Below are 22,883 nucleotides of genomic sequence, written 5' to 3' on the forward strand. Positions count from 1 at the left end.
AGATTAGACCCTAAATCTAATCCATTCTCCGGCTGATTCTGAGGTTGGACCCAGCTCTCCAGTACTACCACTCTGCCGCTACCCAGCAGCTGGCCAGTGTGATAGCCCAGGGAGATCCATGCACAGCTCCCTGATCAATAGTAAGCGGTCAGGGTTACCAGCCCAAGTGTACCAGCATGGGAGTACACTAGCAGTGACCGTTTCTGAGAAGGAACGTGGTTCTGGGCGCCATAAGAGCAGCCCAGTAGTGGCAGCAGGCTCCTCCTACTGCAGCAGGAGGAGTGTATTCGGAATAACGAAAGGGGACGGTGGCAAAGCAAGAACAACCGGTTGCCAGCAACAACAGACAGGGTGGAATAGGCGGTCCATCCTGTCACAATAATACATAAGAAAGCATTCTGATAACAGTATACTTGGATGAGTGTTTTGAATATATTATTTAAATAAATTTGATTGTTAAACCATTGAAACGTTTTAGTAATTGTGTGTCCTGGATATGCTTACATAAGGTTTCTTCCTTGTGTTTATTGTTATTCTATAATTTTGTTTTTCCACTTACGAGAAGCAGCAAGTGTATATTTATTCCAGGTTCCCTAATACTGTTTTTGATCGAGTGTGCCTGTAATTTCTCTTTCTTCTTTGATCTGAAAATAGCAGATGGCACCTTCCAAATCTAGGAGAAAAAGGAGCAGTTTGCAGAAGAAGAGTGTATCAAACTGCTGGTAGAAAGGTGCAGGAAACTCAAACACTGGAATAGGAAGCCATTGATTGAAGTTATTTTGACGAAATGCTGTGCTAAAAAAATATTAAAATCTAGGATATCAATCATTTAGTCAATGCCATTTCTTGTCATTCATGTGACTTTAAAGGCTAGAGTAGCGGCTCCCAAAGTGTGCGCCGCGGCACCCCTGTCACAAGCTATGTGAGAGAGGCGGATGCTGGGTCCCGGCGCCGCGCGGATTGGTAAGTTTTTGTTTTGTTTGCTTTTTCTCTGGCTGGCCCGCGTCACCCCCGTGGCAGAGGGCAGAGGAGGGGGACAGCGTCAGAGGGAGCAGAGGAGGGGGACAGCGTCAGAGGGGGCAGAGTGTCTGCATGCAGAGGGGGCAGAGTGTCTGCATGCAATGGGGGCAGAGTGTCTGCATGCAGAGGGGGCAGAGTGTCTGCATGCAGAGGGGGCAGAGTGTCTGCATGCAGAGGGGGCAGAGTGTCTGCATGCAGAGGGGGCAGAGTGTCTGCATGCAGAGGGGCATTTTTGCATACAACTAAATAAGTATTTCTGTCCTGACCTAAATACTTATTACATTGTTTTGACCAAACTTCTTCTAAAACAGGACTGCTAAGTAATTATTTTGGAGGGGTGCCTTGCAAAAATTATGGAGACTCTAAGGGTTCAGTGAACTGCAAAAGTTTGGGAACCTCTGGACTAGAGTATTAAAATCAGAATCAAGAACAAAGGTTCTGTAATATTACCAAAAATAGAATTGTGGATACCAAATACAGTAGTTGATGTCAACATATGTTTCAAGAAAACTTGATAAAAAAAGTGACAATATTTTTGGCCACGACTATATACCATAAAGTACTGTAGACACAAACATATTTACTACAGAAAATGTATTACTTGAACTCTCAAAAAATCAATGGGTGCAGATGGTGTTCTACATATAAAAGTGTGGCAGATTGGGGGGAGACGGGGGGACTGTGGATTAATGGGAAGAAGGAAGGTGGCTTCACGTAGTCATCCATGTAGGAATTCTGAAAGAAGTATTTTTAACAAAAAGAAATGCATTTTCTAATTTTGGATGTGAAAGAAGAATATTTTAAATAACTAATCTCAAAAATATTTGTTGATAGAATGGAAATTTAGACACACGTTTTCGCAAGTACATTTCTAATAACTATTTATTGGCTCACAACAGGACAAACCCTGCACTCATCTACTCCGTCTTGATCTCATTTTCTATTAACAGGATCTCTTTTGAACTTCAGGTATGCACTTACAGTCATGTGGAAAAGATATCACACATCTTTCATATCTATGTTCTTACTTATCCAGACATAATTACTAATCATCTAGTCCACACCAAATCCAAAAATATGATACATTTAGTGTCATGTGGCAAATACTCATAACCGATTTTATTTTGTCATTAGTTATTCAACAGAAAGAAGCCAACATGATGCTATGTGTGAAAAAGTAAGTACACCCTTACAACTTCCATACCTGTAATTAAGGTCATTTGAGCCAGGGCTAATTAAGTGCACTAAATTAATTGATCACCACAAAGTTCTACCACCTCTATGTAAAAGCAGAACATGCAAAAATATACATTGTCTAATGCAGTGGTTACCAAAGTGTGCGCTGCGGCTCCCTGGGGTGCCGTGGCCAGGAAAAAAAAACAAAAAAAAAAAACAACAACTTACCAATCCGGCAGCACCTGGGACCCAGCATCCTCCTCTCTCCCACCGCTTCTCACTGAATGTCGGGCGTGCCGTCATGACGTCTGACATATTCAGTGAGAAGCGGTGGGAGAGAGGAGGATGCTGGGTCCTGGGCACCGCCGGATTGGTAAGAAGACAGAAGAAATAGTAGAAAGAAGGTCAAGTATGGTAAGTAAAGAAAGGGGAGGGGAAATGGTGATAGGAAATGGCAATGATGGAACAAAAGAATGAAGGAGGGCGCAGAGTGCGTGCATGACGGAGGGCGCAGAGTGCGTGCATGACGGAGGGCGCAGAGTGCGTGCATGACGGAGGGCGCAGAGTGCGTGCATGACGGAGGGCGCAGAGTGCGTGCATGACGGAGGGCGCAGAGTGCGTGCATGACGGAGGGCGCAGAGTGCGTGCATGACGGAGGGCGCAGAGTGCGTGCATGACGGAGGGCGCAGAGTGCCTGGATGAAGGGGCATAGCGTGAGCATGAAGGGGCACAGTGTGAAGATTTTTGTACATGTTGCTGTTTTATTTTGTTTGTTCTTATTCCTCTTAATATTAGCTGTAAATTATTCTGACAGAAATATAATTGAAAAAAATATATAAAAATATTCTTTACCCTTGGAGACTGATGATCTTATATAGAAAAAAAGTATTTCAAGCTACATCTGCTAAAAGAGGGTCTATAAACTAATGAATCATGAGGTGTACTTCTCTTTTCACACATGGGGTCATTCCATGCCAAATAATCACAGCCTCCAACCCAACCATCTCAGATTTTATTGAAATTTGGAAGAATGGTAGATGACAAAGTTACTTTCATATGTGAACTTTTAGCCCTCAGTGATACACGGTGTTCATGCAACAGAGTTGCAAACATGTCAAAAATGTAAAATTTATGCTTGCCAGATCAACTAAAGCAAATCATAACTTTGCTTCTAATTGTGGTAGAACTTTCATGTTGGTCTTGTTTTGAAGCTAAGGGTCCTTAGTTTTATAAGAGCATGACAAATGGATAAGAAGTACTTTAAGAGGTATATTTACTAAACTGCGGGTTTGAAAAAGTGGATATGTTGCTTATAGCAACCAATCAGATTCTAGCTGTCATTTTGTAGGATGTACTACATAAAATACATGAAAGCTAGAAACTGATTGGTTGCTATAGTCAATGTCTCCAAGTTTGTTCATATTGCCTTATTTTATGATAAATAAATAGTGACAAAAGTAAAAGCGGTTGTGTGTTATTTGTCACATGAGATACAGTTTATTAAATGTTAGGACTTGGTGAGGATTTGGTGATCGTTAAGCAGCCCTGACAACTAAAAACACAGATTTGAAAGCTGATGTATTTTCTTTTTCACATGACTGAATACGGACAAATGTCTCCAATATCTCCCGTAACACACACAACTATTGTGGTGTTCAACAAACATGTTCAATTAGCCTTTACTGATAAAGACGCTGAGGATAATTGGAGGCATATACCCAGTGTAAACAAATTTCATATATAGAACTTAAAAAATTAAAAATATTTACTACCATACACGTAAAAGAGATCCAATGTCGATGCAATAAGAGATAAGAAAAGAAACAGACAGAAAAACACACTGAAGATGCAGCAGCTTTGTGCAAAAAGTATGAAGAAATCAAAATATGCAAACTAACATAGTAACAAATACAAATTGCCAAATAAAGCCAGTCTAAGTGGTATATTATTATATTATTATTATCACCATTTATTTATGTAGCGCCACTAATTCCGCAGCGCTGTACACAGAACTCACCAACATCAGTCCCTGGCCCATTGGGGCTTACAGCCTAAATTCCCTAACATACACACATAGACAAACACACAGACTAGGGTCAGTTTGAAAGCAGCCAATTAACTTACCAGTATGTTTTATATTTATCAAGTGGTATATTTATCAAGTGCCAGTTATGAAAAAACGCTGATTCTCGGCGGTTTGCCCTCATTTTTTTTTAAAACAGCAATTTTATTAAAAATGGAAAGCTCATCGGGTTTTGTGATTAATAAAATTGCCATTTTAAAATAAAAACGACGCAACACTGCAGATTTTCGGCGGGTTTTCATAACCGCCGCTTGAAAAATATACCCCTAAGTCCGCATAGAAGAATCAATGGAATAAAAGGCAAATTATTCTAGTCCAGCAAATGCATATTCAGTATTGCTGGTTAGTGACAAAATAATATTTAGTCATAAGCCATTTCCTATCATGCTGACTTTTTTTTTTATACTTGAAAAAGCACTAATTTCTCGTCCATACCTCTGTCACACGAATACAGTACATTTACAACATATTAGCATCTTGACATATTTACTTGTCAGTTTAACAACACACAGCAGCATTTCAGTTGTGGCCAAGACTTTCTAAAACCCATTATCAATCCATAACAGGACATGAGATTACAAAAGAAAACAAATAATAATTATTATTGCACCATTACTTTTCCTTCAGGCTATTCAATAAACATTATTTAACCAAAAAAAATTCACAGCATTATTATATGTAGAATAAAGGTAAAGTACAGTTGAGCTGTGTGTCACAAAAGAGTTAAATACATTATAAAATCACCACATAAATCAGTATCCATTAGACTAACAATATTGACATACTAAATTGATTTACTTCAGTTATAACCATATTTACTTAGACTTCAACACGAGCAGATTATATACATCATTAACAATGTCTACAGTGAGGCTTTGCAAATTCCTTTGTCATCAGTATGTCAAAGTATAGAAAATGCAAAACGCATAGTGTTATACTTCTCTGTTAAAATAATTGCAACATACAGCAGTAAAACTACATTATGATAATGGTCAGCATGACATCTGGAAATATATATCACACACTACACAATAATAGAGCATGACAGCTTGCATAGGTGTAAGAGGTAAAACTACACTATATCACTAGATATACAGGGGCATGAGGAGCCATATGCAGGCTATGAGCATACAGAAATCTGTGCCAACTAGACATGTACATTCCTTTGCACAAGTGACGGGAGCATGTTCACAAGAGAATACGATTCTCCTGCAGCCCCCCGCTGGACGACCAGGAAATAGAAGGAACATTTTTATTTTGTACTATATACATAAATTTCAAATACACATAGTTTTAACACATCTTCCACATTTTTACACTGTGTTTACATGTAGATACACTCCCAGCGCTATCCCTTTCAGCGCTGCACGCCGGTTAACTACTGCTAAGGAGTAAATTTCAAGATGGAACACTCAGAGACCAAGGCACTCGATCTAAAGCATGTCATAAAGCGGAGACCTTGCCCCTATATAGAAATTGCGCCTTCAAACACTGGGCGGTTCTGCAAAGTGAGTTTGTCTACTTCTCAGTCACAGTAGCTGTGTAGAGACCTCACCTAACAAGGTAATCTGCTGCAGAAGACTTATTTCATGTGTATTATTCAGCTCAGTAATAAAAACAGTCTTTGTAATATATGTTAGGGTCAAATTGCTACTAAAATTTCATGTGAATAAATCTCAGCTTTAATTTAGGTTTTAATTTCATTGTTTAGAATTTGTCAACACAATCCCTCCTGCATGTACAGCACTCGGTAATTGGCTTAAATAAAGGAAGATTTGGATAATAATTTCATCCCTTTTTCCCAAGCTCAATTCTTAAATACAACCAAGGTTTTTATAACAATGTCAACTCGCGGTGATGCAAAATCATGGATTTATTCACATTAAATTTGCCAAATTTTCCCCTGTGCTCATAAAAATCACCCACTCAATGCAGCACGTATTTAGGAGCCTAGAAGCTGTGTACTCATGGACGTGTAATAGAATTGGCTGTTAGGCTGCACCTGAAACAACATATTTCAGGACAACCAGCACATACATAAGGAGAACTTAGAAAAGGATGAATTTGAGTGGACTTTTTCAGCATGATTATATAGTTGTATAAAACTGCACTGCAGCTCAACATAATAGATATCTAACTTATGTTTAGGAAAACTAGTAGTGATGACTATAAAGCTGGGTACACACCTATGCAATCTTACTTAAGTTGCAATTTTTGTAACAATTTCACAAACGATTGAAAGTCCCAATGAGCATGCCAATTCATGCGTATACACCTACACAATTTTCCTTCAGATCTGTGATGTTCATCTCTCTTAACCATCTGGTAAAAAAAGATCTCTGTACACTCTACAGATATTTTCCGACGCTGCTGGTCGTGAGTGCATACATACTTCCACATTCTACAGACATCGTACCTTTACTTTTAGGAAGTTTATAAAACCAAATCAACAGAAGCAATGTGTTCTGGAACGATAAAACATGATCGTGGAAGCATACACATTCTTGCAATGTCTTAACTAACAAGTTGTGAATCGTGTGATCTGCACAATAATTGCAGGGATATGTACCAAGCTTTAGACGTTTCTGGACATAATTGTGTTTTCAACGAGGATATGTTACATGTACGTCAAAGAACACAATACACAATTATTACATAAAGATGATATTTCTGACAAGTTTTAACACTATATTAATATCAATAAGCACAGATTCAAATGTTCTATATATCTTTGTGTAGGACATCAAGGTTGTGGGATATGTTTAATCTCAAAATATTCACTTACTTTTTTGTGATAAATGCTGCATAATCCTCTGTCCAAATCTGGTAATTTACAGAGATAGCCACGAATCTGGCTAAAAACAGCACTATCTGACAACAGGACCTCCGATACAGCATCAAGCCGAGCATTAATTTCACTAGGGAAAAAGGTAATCAGAATAAAAACGTTTACAAAAGACCTATAAGAAGACAAACCAAGACTTTCAGAGAGCATGGGTCTACAGCACAACCTGTATAATGTTGTGCATTAAAAAAACAATACACATACATACATACATAATTACACATACACACAAATATATACATATTAATGCATAATTTCTTCTGTGTGTTTAGGACATTGCATTAACTTTAACAAGTTTAAAAAAGTTTTAAAAAGATCCATTTTAAAGGGACTTTATAATAAAACTTTACTCACTATAAAAATAAATATCCACATTATAAAGCTCTTCTCATAAGCGATCAAAATTTTATTTATATCTTCCAGTTGATAATATGATTTGCAAGAGATTCTTATGATTTTCTGATATTATTAAAATAAATCATTTAAATGTAGCTTATATTCTGCATAGTTAAATGTATTAGACAGTGAAAAACATTTGGACAGCTCAGAGTTATAAACAATCTGCACAGTCCAGGGAGAATATGTTATTGGCAGCCACAGGTGGTGCCGTGCTTTTCCCACTGCCAAGTGCTGAGGGGGGTGGGGTGAACCCTGGCTGCCATCGTCTACCAGTTATCCAGTTGCAGCAACCCCAACTCCTCAGTGTAGCAGTAACCATGATCGAAGGATCAATAATAATAACAACAACTACAACAGCCAATGAATGATTAATAAAGTAGGTAGCCGATTTACAGTTACATGTGTATTGTACGATTTATTTTGCATTTTACTTCCAACATGATTATATTATTCAGGGTTTCTTTACACAAAACTAAAAAAATAACTATGTACTGCCCAGTGACAGTACACTTCCCTGACTTTTCTCATTGGTTTGTCCTATTGGCACTCCCGACACCTGTGTGCGAAATGCGAACACAGTAAGGTGCACTGCAAACTGCAATTTGTCAAGCCGCGTGTAGAGGAGAGCGCTAAAAAGCTGTGGCTCAACTTGAACCATGCTGTACTTTGCTTTGCTCAGCAAGGTGCATAGAGAACACAGAAGCAGGGAGTGTGGAAACACACTGACATCTGAATGAACAATAGGATCAGCAGGGGGTGAGTACTAATGATTTACTACGTATTAGCCAAGAGCAATACAGTCTTCTCATATTTTGTGGAGATGTATTTATTATTAAACATTAATGTTTTTATTTCATAAAGATAATTCCTTTATCTATGACAGTTTATGGGGGGTATTTAATTGTTGCTTTTAACGCGCTAAAACAAAAAAAAACGAGCGCTCTAAAAATATTAGCGTTAATACAGTAATTACTCGCTAAATTTCATCTCGCAGCTCCCTGAGCTGCGAGATGAAATTCAGCAAGTAAACTACCGTATTAACGGTATTTACGCGCATATTACCGTATAAACTGTAATATTTTTTGAGCGCTCGTTTTTTTTTGTTTTAGCGCGTTAAAAGCAACAATTGAATACCCCCCTATGTCTTTGTATGTGTCATGGGTGCGCTAAAACAAGATTTCAAAGGCTGCTAAGAGGGTGAATGTCATGGTACACATACAAAACGTATAATGACTTGTATGCAGTAAGTCATTATGATGTGTCCATTCCACTTTTATTGGCTGGTGACACACATTATCTATAAATATTATAAAAAGTAATACACAACAAAACAGATGAAATGGATAATAAATAAAAAAAGAAACACGAACACTCTTCATCTGAAAAGTTAATCTCCCCTTTAATCATCCTCACATATGGTTCTCCAAGTTCCATTAATCTAAAGTAGACCCGCTTGTCCAATTTTAGCTCAATAATCCTCAAATTAAAACTGACCTATTTTCACCTCTTACCTCTGTATTGCATGCTGCATAAATAGGAAAACTATTCTGCCAAGGTGTGAAACCAACTTGCATTTTATGGTGTGTCAATATGTTAAGTGCACTTGCTTATTGTAGACGAATATTTCAAAATAGGGCTGGTATACAAATCTAGAAATGCACTAAAGGAGTATCTATAATATAGAATGGAACAAATATTGCAACTTAGGTATGCATCTGAAATATAGACGTCTAACTCTGTTTGAACTACGATCACATTAAACAAAATTCACATGCTCAAATAAAATAAATATTCAAGTAAATATTATTTTACCTATGACTGTCATTATTAGCTTTACTATGTAAATAAAGCACAGGAATTGGATGCATAATTCGACAAACTGTCCAAAATGTCGTAATTGACTGACTTTGGTTTTGTGACGCAATAATATATCTTATTATTGTAAGGAAATGTGAATCCTACTTTTACTGAATTTAATTGACAGTAGAAGACCTTGTGGCTCTGTTTAGAATTCTTCATCCTAACTGTAATGCCTGCATTGTATAATGTCAACAATTTAAGACAGTATATATATATATATATATATATATATATATATATATATATATATATATATATATATATATATATATATATATATATATATATATATATATATATATAAAAAGATAAAAAGAGACCATTATCAAAACCGTTGTGCAGGAAGCAGAGCAAATACTAAACTGGGAAGTGTGAAAAAAGTGATCTTCACACCACTGAATGTACGCTTTCCACACACGATCGTAATTCGCAGAAGATGCTTTCCATGCCTTAATCACAGTCTGTACAACCTTTTGCGAGAAACCACTGGCCTGAAGAATCAGGGTTTCAGTAGACTGGTAGACCTACCACCATCCCTAGGACGTCGGAGAACCATGTCCTACAAAGCCAATCTGGAGCTCTATTTTTCTTCTCGAGCACCCATGGGACGAATCTGCCATGGAAGAGTCATGGTATATGTGTACCTCACTGCTGGATCCCTGGACTTTGCACAGAAGAGAGGGACCTTGAAGTTCAGACGGGATGCCATGAGATCGATCGCTGACCCAATGTTGAACCACAAGAGCAAAGACCTCAGCGTGAAGGGACCATTCTCCGGATGGATCCTGCTGCAGCTGAGGTAATTGGCCTCCCAATTCTCCAACCGCAGAATGAATATGGCCGGGATCACTGTATATGTCATCCCACCCAAGACATGATCAGCGTAGACTCCTGCATGGCCATGGCACTGTGTGTTCCCCTCTGATGGTTCAGTTAGACTACCATTGTACCATTGTCCGATTGGACCTTCAGGTGCCTTCCAGGCCAGAACCCCCTGACCCTTTATGAGCACTCTGTAGATCCGTCCGAGTTCTAGTATGTTGATGGGCAATAAGGACTCCTGGGGATACCAAAGGCCTTGGAACTGAAGAGGACCAATGAACACATCCCACCCGGAAAGACTGGCATCTGTGGTAACCAAGGACTACACCCAGGATTGAATGGACTGACTCTTGAGAAGATTTGCACTGGTCAACCACCATGTGAAAGACCATTGTGTAGTTGTGAACCAGATGGTTTGCCAAGAAACCCCATCCATTGTGCTGGAATGAAGAAAGATTTTTGTAGATTTAGAATCCATCTGAGGGTCTCCAGAAATCGAACTGTCAGCTGAATGTGCTGTAGAAGGACAGATAAGGCACAAAAGTGCCGCCCCGAGACCGCAGGAGCCTTGCCATGATGGCCATAATTTTGATGGCCGCCCTTGGGGCGGAAGCTGGTCCAAAGGGTAAAGCCTGAAACTCATAATGCACCTTGCGGATTGCAAAGTGAAGGAGACACTGATGCCCTTCCCAGATGGGGACAAGGCGTTAGGCACCTTTTAGGTCTAGGGAGGTCAGGAATTCTCTTTGCTACATAGCCACGATCACTGATCGCAAAAATTCCATCCTGAATCCCAGAACCTGAACTCTTTGGTTGAGAATTCTGAGATTCAAAGTCAGAGGAATCGATCAGTCTGGATTTGGGACCAGAAAGAGGTTGGAGTAAACTGCCTGACCTCAAAAATCATGCCAGAAACCACAGACTTTCGGATAGCCTCTAGGAGCGCCAGTCTTCTATGTCCGCATGGAGGGAATTTGAATAGGTCTATAACATAGCCCCTTGTCACAATCCCTGCACCCATGCATCCGAAGTGGATGCATGCCACTGATTTTGAAAATGCAGTATTAAAAACATTTTATAGTGTGCAATAGGGAATAAATGAATATAGATATAAAATTACACTATCAAAAAGGTATTACTAACACTCTGAAGGCGAATAAACCCCCTGAGGAAATTAGAGTCAACTGGTGGAATCCTGAAAACTAGGCTATAGGAAAATACATACATAAATATATATAATAGTTAGACCCCTTTGAGATGGCACCAGCGAGTATGGCACAGAGAGGAGACAGCTGCAGCAATGCTATCTGCAAACTGCTGCTGCAGGAGAGGAGAAAACCAGTGAAAGAGGGAGTCGCTTCCCCCTTTATAGGACGACCCTTCATTATGGGAGTTTTTTTCTATTTCCTGTAAAGGCATTCGCATTACTCATCGTGTAAGGACAACTACAGCAACTATCCTCTCCGTCGAAGATGTGTTGCACAGGCACTGCAGTGGCCGAGCCGTTCTCTTAATGGTGAGATTTGCCCGTTGCTAAGGGGATGTTGGCAAGCCGTCGGTGTTCCAGGGTGTGAAGGTAGACTTGTTCTACACGTTCTCCTTTACACACTGGAAACTCTGCTGCTCTATCATCCGTACAGTGAAGAGACAGAGAGGGACAGCTGCCTGACATGCTTGTGTGAGGGAAGCCGACAGACGACTCACACCAGTAGAGGGACCCAGAGTGACGTGTGCCAACAGGACTACTCTCCCTGGTAGGCGTCCCTGTATACCTCCCAAAAAGAAGAGGAAAAGTACAGTAAGAACACAAAAGAAATAAATGAAAATCAAACTGTAAAGATAAAAACTAGTGTAGATAGACCTACAGAAACATGCCCTACTCCAAAGCAAATTAAACTAAAAATGGAGCATGGCTCCAGATGGATGGGGCATAGTGAGGGAGAAGTTATCCACTCAATAGCTTGAGATCTAAGGTGCCTTTACTCTAGATCCACTTACTACACCCCACTGTTGCAATGTCCCACACTGGCAGGAAAGAGGAAAAACAATTTTACACAATTGAACTGCAGTCTACAATTGCATAAATTAAGTGAAAATTCTAATTTATTTTGTGTTAGTGTAAGGACCTAATATTGTAACATAAGTGTGTTTCCAAAGTTCCTGTTTTAGTAATCCTAATAGAAACTATGATAAGTAAACTGGAATACTTGCCATTTCCAGAAACAAATTATTGTTTGCATAATCATGTTTAGTATTATTTTTACTAGTTTTTCTCAACATTAGTTCTTATCTAGGCACTTTAAGACTTCGCTGTTTGCGAACAACACATTGGAAGGAAAAGGGTTTGCATTATATTTAATTATAAGGTATTCTACAATGCTAATGTATGAAAAGCAATTTATAGATTTACCGTTTTAATAATTATTTTGTTTATATTGAGATTCTACTTTAAGAAACAATTTTTCCTTTAAATAGAGGACTTGAATGTCTGTCGGTTCAGCTAAGTATTTTAAAACATAAATATCACCTCGCATTTATTATTGGCTGAGTCACCCACTGTCTCAGTTTTCTTCTTCCAAAGGAGGTTTTAGTGTGGTCCAGTACCCAGATCAAGCTGCCCTTCATCTTCTGGTCAGTCTGAGTCATAGGACAAAATAAATATATAATGAAAAAGCATTATCCACAATCACAGAAGGTCTCCAATCAAAAATACAAAAAAAGTCCAAATTAAATCAAAGAAAAAGATACCGTACAGACCACACACATAATTAATATATATATATATATATATATATATATATATATATATATATATATATATATATATACATATTATGTTGTCAAGGAGGATAAAGTGTAAGGCTTTGCTTTTTCCTTCAGAAGTTGCTCACTGCGCACCACTGTAGTTCTGTGGAAGAAGGTCACTTGCTTTATATATATATATACAGCCCAGTTACTTGCAATATAAGGAGACTGCATATTTTATTTTATTTAATTTTATATCTGTGCATTTTGTTATAATGGAGTTGTGTTTGTTCTTCGTATAAAGAGCACAGCATCAGAATCTCAACTTTCTCAGCTCTCCTCTGCAGTTTTGTGAACTGTGTGGTGTCATGCAAAGATTGATGGGCTGCAACAACATGTTGAGCAATACTGATTTTACCCTTGAAATGTTATTAACTGCATTCCTACTTCTACCTTCCCCAGCACCAGTCACTTACCTGCTGTGATGCTGGTGCCACCAGCACCAACATTGCTCCGTATGACTGCACACCACTAAACTGCCTGAGCCAAACCTGCATGCTAACAAATTTCCAGTGTTTACAGACTCATCAAATGCATTTCCATGTAGGATAGGAGCATGAAGGAGTAGTGTATTGCAGGTAAATGCAAATAAATAACTACAATATCTTATAGATAGTACATAAAGGGGTGTGGTATGGAAAAATTTGCTTTTTACTTAACAACACCCTTTAATACTCTATGGCTACAAGGGTTTAGTACAGCTGGTCAGATTGATCACTGAAGTCCACAGTCAAATGAGTGGATATGACAGTAGAACCCAGTAGGCATAGCAAGGGATAACGCTGGTATTACATGATATGATATAGTCAAGTACAGGACATTAAGACAAAAAGCAGAGGTAAAAAAAAAACATGGCACAGGGCGAAACAGGAATAAGTGAAGTATCAAAGAATTAAATAAGTAACCAAGGTCAGATTATACACAAAGGCCCACCAAACAGAGTCCTAAGACATTCAAGGCAGTATTTAGAAACAGAAGTTAAATAGACATTACAACCTGGCTAGGCGCACACTTATAGCTAAGTGAATTATTTCATTTGCAGAAGGAGTACATGTTGGCTAAAAAGAAGGACAAAAATAACCACTTCAAGGCAAGATCAGATCCAGAGATTGAATCTAGGAGAAAACCCGACATCATTGAGGTCTCATGTAGCTTTGATACAATACTAAAATATATGGTTATATTGGACGTTTGGCAAAACAAATATAAGTAAAATATCCACTTTTAAATCAATATTGCAGCCACAAGGCTTAGAAACTGGCTCAACATGTTCTACAACCATCATCACCATTTATTTATATAGCACCACTGATTCCGCAGCGCTGTACAGAGAACTCATTCAAATCAGTCCCTGCCCCATTGGAGCTTACAGTCTAAATTCCCTAACACACACACAGACAGACAGCGACTAGGGTCAATTTGTTAGCAGCCAATTAACCTACCAGTATGTTTTTGGAGTGTGGGAGGAAACCGGAGCACCCGGAGGAAACCCACGCAAACACGGGGAGAACATACAAACTCCACACAGATAAGGCCATGGATGGGAATTTAACTCATGTCCCCAGTGCTGTGAGGCAGAAGTGCTAACCACTTAGCCACCATGCTGCCCCAAGCCATAAAATTGCTGTAGGGAAGTTTAATGTCTAAAAGGAGTCTAATACTATTTAATGCCAAGGAAAAGCAGATAACATTTATTAATTAAAAACAAATTATAGGAAGTAAATAAGTGGATACTGGAGCTTTTAGAAACTTGATATAACAGTATCAACCACGTCTTTATTCCAAATCATTAATTTGAATGTTATCTTTTCACAACGTTATTATTTATTTGTCTTTAGCGATAATCTACTAAAAAGAGAAATGTAAATCACTTGAAAAATAAGTAGCTCGGATGGACAGGAATCCTTTTAGGATGGGATACATTTTAATGCAAGTCATTGTTAGGTTGCTGACACTGCTTGAAGAACACAAATGCTCAACATACTTTAGGTAAAAAGTTTAAATGTGTTTAGACAATTACTTGGTTTTGTAAGATTTCCAGATTTCTTAGTGTTGTCCCATTCATGTTCATGCATTCCACTGAATTAGACATCGGCATGAAGTTACTAAAAAAACAAAAAAAAACAAAATCAAAAAATAAACCTGAAACATAACATACAGTAGTTTTATATAAATGTCATTAATCCTGCTGTAAAAATGCCTTAATTTTTAAAGATGTTGGATATAACATATGCAAGTGTACATATAACATATACCTATGGGTTCATACTAGCAAGTGGCATCAATGAGACATGTCATCACTTCCTAGTGAACTGATGGGCTACATTCTTTACTGGTTCAGCCAAAATAATATGCCTGCCTCCAGTGTAAGTAGGTGGCTTATCCTTCTACTTGTCGCGCTGCATAACATTTAGTCTACATACCCAGCTGAGTTTTAAATGCCTATTTTATGTATATTAAAGAACAAGTAAAACCATTTGATATGCGTTTAGATAGGATTGTATAGTTTGTGGCAGAAACATAATCCCCGACTCTCTGGGACTACCAGCCCATCACTGAAAAGCACTGGGTCTCTACCCAAACTCCCTGGATTCTGAGGGCAGGGTAATGAGTACGATTGGAACCTGGAATGGTAACCAGTGGTCCCAGTATAATGGAATAAGGTCTATAAAATAAAATCTTTGTTCTTGGTCCATCGTAGTCCAACGGGTAATACAATCTTCTTTGTTATAATATAAGCCATTGCAGCTCCCGTGGACAAAAAATTACAAGTTCAACCTTCCACCTCCGCGTTTGCTTCTCCATTTCAGAAACACAATTCTATAAATAAATAAAATGGACAGTCTCTCCCCCTTTACCTTTGAATCCAAATACACAACCAGCCCCAGCAGCATTAGACAGTCTGAGCTGGCTTCCGCTATTACAAACATAGGGTCTCACAGCTATGGTGGTCAGTACAAGGCTGGATACCACTTCTGGCGGTGGTGGCCATGGCCTCTTGGAGGGAGACCAGTTGTTTTGTTTTGCCCTCCATTCCCAAAGAAGCCTTGCACTGACCAGTAAAAAACCATGGGGATAGTTTTTCACTACAGCATGGGGTTCATGTTATCGTGGAAACCAGCCAAGGCTGCCTAACATTGAGGCTGAATGAGGATTGAGTTATTTCAGAATTACAAATCTCACTATGTATGGGAACGGTTTTGTTCTGGTGAAACAAAAAAAAAAGTGGAGTTCCATTTGACAAAACAATACAGAGAATTCCAGTGGAGTAGAAAAAAGCCACGCTCTATTTCTATTATTGTTGCACTATTTTATTGGTATTCCTACTTTGTTGTAACAAAAATGCATAAACTTATTTAAAAAAAAAAAAAAATCAATTAATCTTGTGCTCATTGGGGCATATTCAATTAGGTTTCCGGTGCGCGCGATCGCACCAGAACGGGCTGCGAAGTTAATCCACGGTACCACAATAACGTGGATTTTCGTTCGCACCCCATAGGGTTGTGAATCAAAATCCACGTTATTGCGATACCGTATTACTGGCAATACTGCGCAGGTTCCCCAGAAACCTAATTGAATATGCCACATTGTCTAATTACAAGCAAAAAAGACTGGTGTCTGAATCACAGTAATCTACCAAGTTATTATTTAAATATTGTTTAAATGTTGATAGTATAAGTTACATTTATATAGCTTATATTGGTGTGAAAAATAGAATACATATAGAATTAATATAAAATGTAATGAAACCAAACATATGGAGTGTACCCAAAAAGGGGGGAGAAAAGCATAAAATTTAAATAACTGAAAAAAAACACAAATACAATGTCACAAACTCTGCCAGTGAAACTACAAAATGTTGTAACCAAATTGGAACAAGGCAAATATTTTACAGAACAGTTTTGAAAATTAAAATAATCTCCATTCAACATAAGATAACACCACCTGGCATCCATCAGTTAAAGTGCAGAAGTTGCCCACAAAACAGTGGCCATATCATTGGACAAAAAGGAAGCATATGCAATTTGGAATGCTGAAATATTTCCTCTATGTGTTTGGAAGGGTGGGGTGTTTTATAGGTTATTAATCTGCTTGGTTCACTTCTTTTCCCTTAGGCTCAATCTACTCCACAGGAGATTGACCTTCCTTTGCAACTTTATTAGGTTACTTTTTGCATAATTGTGTTTCCATTCATTTTGAGTACACAATACTAAATGCATGAATATCCCCCATGGAAATGAACTAGGTTTTAATGCCCCTAAAACTGCTGACAGTGCAAATAGCTTTGTTACAGGAGGTCCATTTAACACTATTTGATTTGGCCTTCTGCTGTGGATATAGCATTCTTGGTGAAACGAATGCTATTATGTAACTTTGACTTTAAAGGTTGTATGAGGTTAAATAAGGAAGGATGCAATGACAAGAAAAACCAAGAGTGTCTCATTTTTATCTAAAATCCCTAAACATGGTAGATTTGAATCAGTGTTTTTATTTGCTAGACATGGGAAAATGGGCTGTGACTTTGTGTGGAGGTTTCTCGCATATTTTGAATGAAAAATGTTGTGACTTTCTAGATGATTGGTGGTTAAAATACAATTATGCCTGTGACTGGCGTAAGGGATAGTTGTTCTGGCAGTCACCAAAGGCGACCGACCCCATTTGGTCATAGCTTATCCGATGTGTTATAAGCCTAAGACCATGTTGGCATACTCCAGCAAGTCTCCCAATGACAAAATAGAACATGACTCTAAATATGACTATACTAACTTTGGACTATGAAGTATCCTTTCCAAGCTAAATTCCTTAAGGTATGTGATGAGCGCAGCCAACGAACAAATCACAGTCTTGTCTAGCTTCAGGACATCAGTTAATATTTGAGAACCTGCAGATACAGATTGAGATGGGCATTAAAACATTATTCAGATAATACAGTACATTATAAATTCATATTATTTTAAAAGGTAAACTAAACTCAGTAGGTTATTTATAAAATTAGGCATATAGCATAAGCATATTTTAAAGTTAAAATGTAACAAAACCATAAACACATCTCAGTTTATAGGTATTCACATAAAACACCCAGTGCGCGTAATCTAAATATATTGCAAAGGGTTAAGAACTATTGTCCTTATTACAATAATGCATGCACAAAACATTGTGGTTTATAAGTTTTAGTAAGCCGCTAAAAACAGCAGTTGTTCTTTATGTCAAGCAAATTTCTAATTAACAGTTGTTACAGCAAAGCCCATTTATTCACTATCCAGAATTCCAGTATTTCATGTTTTCTATTAAGAAAGAATTGCAACACATTTCATATACAATTTTTAGATTGTAAAATATCTCCCAATGAATTTTTAGACCCAACAGATAAATAAATGCAGTCACACTTAGGAATGAAGGCTGACACTAGAGGTACGCAGTTACAGAAACCGTCCACTCATTCCCTAATGCTTACCACACAATAAAGGGAAAACAATAATGTCTCACTTTCTTTCCTTTTAATAACTGCATCAAACATAATTTTAGTCTAAGTGCAATAACTTACATTTATCAAAGTGTTGGTTAAGTCATAAAGAGAAGTGTTTTATTGACTCCACGGTTTATATAAAAGAATGCTATTATTCATGTAATAAAATGTATTCTAATTACATATAAGCATGCAATAATTAAGAAAAAACAAAGAATAGTGGGGTATCATCATCATCATCATCATTTATTTATATAGCACCACTAATTCCGCAGCGCTTTACAGAGAACTCATTCACATCAGTCCCTGCCCCATTGGAGCTTACAGTCTAAATTCCCTAATATAGACACACACACAGAGAGGGAGACAGACAGACAGACAGACAGACAGGGGTCAATTTTGATAGCAGCCAATTAACCTACCAGTATGTTTTTGGAGTGTGAGAGGAAACCGGAGCACCCGGAGGAAACCCACACAAACACGGGGAGAACATATAAACTCCACACAGATAACGTCATGGTCGGGAATCGAACTCATGACCCCAGTGCTGTGAGGCAGAAGTGCTAACCACTAGGCCACTGTGCTGCCCCAAGCATACCAATCAAGTGACCCTATTAATACTCCTTGCAAATCCATAAAGATATGTCTCCCTTCTCCCAATTAATATATTATTCTAGATCTAAACCAAATACCCCCCACAAAACAATGCATCAAAGTAGGAGATTACTCCTACTATCACAATCCAAATGCAATCTGTGTGATCAAACCATTGACCACCTTAGTCAAGGCGCTCTTTGGCGTGTTGGAAACAAAAGCCTGACTGAAGAGGGGCCAATACGTTGTGTGAGGAAAGGAAGTGTGAGAGTGGAGAGTAAGGTTGGGTACACACTGCAGGTTTTTCATCCAATTATTGTGCCAATCACAAGACAAACGACCGTTAGGTCCGATATCGCATTAGTGTGTACGCTCCAACGGTCATGTTTTATCATTACAATGCACAGAGCATCATTTCGTTTGATTTTATAAACAGACTAATAATCTCTATAAATGATGTCAGGCAAATTCTGCAGTGTGTACACACTCATGACCAGCAAATTTCTGTGGTGTGTCCCCCCAATCTAAGTAAGCTAGGAGGGCACAGGAACTGAGAGATGGGACAGTAATCAGAGAGAGTTGGTGTTACAAATTTATTTTTTTCAGGATAGGAGTAATAAAGATATCAGAGGAGAATGAGAGATTACAGATGTTACTTGAGGCCGTACTCCACCAAGCTTTGCACTGCATTAACTGCTTATTGAAGACAGAATGGGCATCAGAAAAAAAAAAAAAAAAGATTCCTTAATCTCTAAAGTAAATGCAACGTCAATGCACGTTGACAATTTTATGAACATTAGATGCCCTTGTTCTATTTTTGGTGTGTCTCGAGGCATTATGCTATTGATATTTAATGGTGACATTGATTTTTTTCAGGACCTCGAGAAAAAACTAACCATAAAATACAATTACACTTAAACCACATGTTGATACAATATGAAGCAGATATAAATGATTGATGACAGAATATATTTTAAAATGTATGCACTCTTTTTAGCAAAGTATAAGCAAACATGTATTAAGTGTGAGTAGACCTATCTGAAGAGGGTCCAATAGGCTTCTGCCGTGGGATACCAAACAATCCTGATATTTGGAAAATAGAGTTTTAATATAAAATATCTGTCTTTCACACTAAATTCATAGTTTTTCAAATATATGTTTTTCGTGCTTGTTTTGAATATATACAAAATAAACATTCACAAAAAAACAACAAAAAACAAACACAGTCACCAAAACCAGATGTTTATTGAGAGACTGGAAAATCCAAAATGTAGAGGTCTGTTGGCACATGCATTATCCATACTCGCTTCCTAAGAGTTCAAAAAAGCATCAGGACTACCAACAGTGCTATAGCGCTAGAAGCTAAATTCCACTGCTACACATCAATACAATATCTACAAAACATTCTGGTCATTTGATAGGCCCTAGAGACAATCTGAGTCTCACATTCAAGTGAGATAGGAGCCAATATTTCTATATTAACATTCTTTGTTATTACACATGAATTTTAAGAAAGTTGTTAAACTGTATAGTCCAAGACTAGATAGAATTACAAAACTGTTTTGATGAAACCAAGTAACACAATAAAACACAGAAAAATGTAATTGAAATAAGAATATTGCATTCATTAAATTTAGGATTTTGCCAATATCAATATTACATTTACATTGACCCAATGATTAAAAAAGCAACTAAGCACAGCAATATTAGGCAATTAAGCTACATATGATGAAGAAATCAATTGGGCTAATGGTAATTGGAATGCACATTTTATCAATGGAGTACATTCGTAAAGATTTACAATAGTATACACTGGGTCTACACGTTATAGATACTGACTCCTGTACTAAAAAAAACCCAATTAAAATAACTGCAAATACTTAAAAAAAAAGAAAGAAAAAAACCTATAAAAAAACATATTCAGCAATCATAAAATGGAAGGAATCACAGTCTGAAAAACGTCTACTCAAGTTCCAAATCTTTAGATTCAGAATGCACCCATCCTGCCTCACTGGTAGCTGTTTACTAAGACATTCTTCTCTGATTCCTAGACTGCACATAAAATCAGAGCATGGAATTCAGCACATAACCAGGCTACTGGAAATACATCTATTAACTTGAAGTAATCAGGGAGCTAAGAAGGGAGTAATGCAGAAAACAGTGGTTATAAAAAGTATTTACCACCCTTTAACATTTTACAGATTCTCATTTTCTTACATTATGGAATCAAAATCAATTTATTTAGTGGCCTTTACCACCGATCAACACAAGCTATTCTGTACTGTAAAATATAACATACTATGCAGCTTTTTCTTTTATAAAGATACACCTAAATAAACCCTGATGCAAACAAGCGCCTTCAAATGTCTCAAACTGAACTGATCGGAAATCCACCTGTATACAAAGAAAGTGTTTCAAAATGATTTAAAAATAAACAACATCTGTCTGTGAGAGATCCAACAGTTGGTTAGTGCTTTTCCAAACTAACGCTTCATCAAGAAGATCAAACAAAAAAAAGTCAAGCCAAGAAAAGATTATCAAAAAACGCCTATCACAGAACAATATACGAAGATCTTAAAGGTCTTTTAAAATTCTACGATTATTGTCAAGTCCATTATACAGAAATGAAGAGGGCACGGCACAAATGGGAATTTGTTTAGAAAAAAAACTTTTCTACAAAACGGAGTTTCTGTGTGAGAAGGGCATTGGTTAGGGTGGCTACCATGAGAACAGTCACAGTTGGTCTTCCATGGCACAAATTAGAGAAACTGTCAATGAGACAATAGCTCAGGCACTTTACACATATGTGTTTAATGGGAGAGCAGCAAAAATAAACCTCTTGAAGAAAACTCACATGAAAACTTACTAAGAGTTTACCATAAAGCATAAGGGAAACCCTAATACCAGTGGAGAAAGATTATATGGTCTGATAATACCAACATTATTATTATTGTTACTGTAGATTTGTAAGGTGCATAGTGCTCCAAAGCACTGTACAGTAGAGAAAACAGGGCAAACATAAAACAGGGACATACCAGGTAGAGTAAATAATACACACATGAAAACAAAGGGTAGGAAGGGACCTGCTCTTACGAGATCTTAAATTCAGATTGGAAGATGGCACCACTGAAACAAGAGAAGAGAATGTGGATCAGAATGGAGATCTTGGAAGTTGTGAATAGTATCGGTGGGAGTGGGGTTAACTCTAATAAAGAAATGGGTTTACAGAGAGCGTAAGGCTGTGGGAAATTCTATTGGGCATGGTGGGGAATTCCATAAGTGGATGGCAACAGGGGAGAAGTTGAGATTTGAGATATATATGAAAGGGTTGGGTTTTGTAGGTAAGGCACAGTAATTTGAACTGGATTCTGGAAGACACTGGGAGCCAGATTAAACTTTTTGACTTGGACACTAATGATGCACAGACGCTACACTAATCATATGGGGTTGCTTCACTACTTCAGGGAGTGGAATACAGATTAAAACAGAGGGCAAAATTGACAAATATATAGACAACTCTTAATAGAAAAGCTGTTAATGCCCTGGAGTGGCCAAGTCAAAGCTAGACTGCAATCCTATTGAGAACCCAAGCAATGATTTTAACACTTCTATTCTCCAATGGCCCCATCCAATCTGATAGCACTTGACCAAAATTGCAAAGAAAAAGGGCAAAATTTGCAGTGTCCCCATGTGCACAACTGGTAGAGGATTACCCAAATAGTCTGCAACTATGTAATTGCAGCTAAATATGCTTCAATTTCAAAAATATCAAACAAGATTTCATCCATGTTTTGGAGGACAATGGATATACA

General features: G+C 37.8%; 1 protein-coding gene across 1 annotated transcript in view; it reads right to left on the minus strand.

Moving 5' to 3' along the window:
• Positions 1 to 22,883, minus strand: part of MSH3 (mutS homolog 3) — a 145,916-nt gene that overhangs the window by 75,070 nt on the left and 47,963 nt on the right. Inside the window, exons 10-13 of the mRNA XM_075180088.1 lie at positions 17,778 to 17,892; positions 15,031 to 15,115; positions 12,733 to 12,842; positions 7,065 to 7,197 (exon numbers count right to left, since the gene is read on the minus strand). Coding sequence (XP_075036189.1) covers positions 7,065 to 7,197; positions 12,733 to 12,842; positions 15,031 to 15,115; positions 17,778 to 17,892 — 443 coding nt within the window. The remainder of the gene's footprint in view (positions 1 to 7,064; positions 7,198 to 12,732; positions 12,843 to 15,030; positions 15,116 to 17,777; positions 17,893 to 22,883) is intronic.

The sequence above is a fragment of the Mixophyes fleayi genome, chromosome 1, assembly GCF_038048845.1.
Source record: "Mixophyes fleayi isolate aMixFle1 chromosome 1, aMixFle1.hap1, whole genome shotgun sequence".
Classification (NCBI taxonomy): domain Eukaryota; kingdom Metazoa; phylum Chordata; class Amphibia; order Anura; family Limnodynastidae; genus Mixophyes; species Mixophyes fleayi.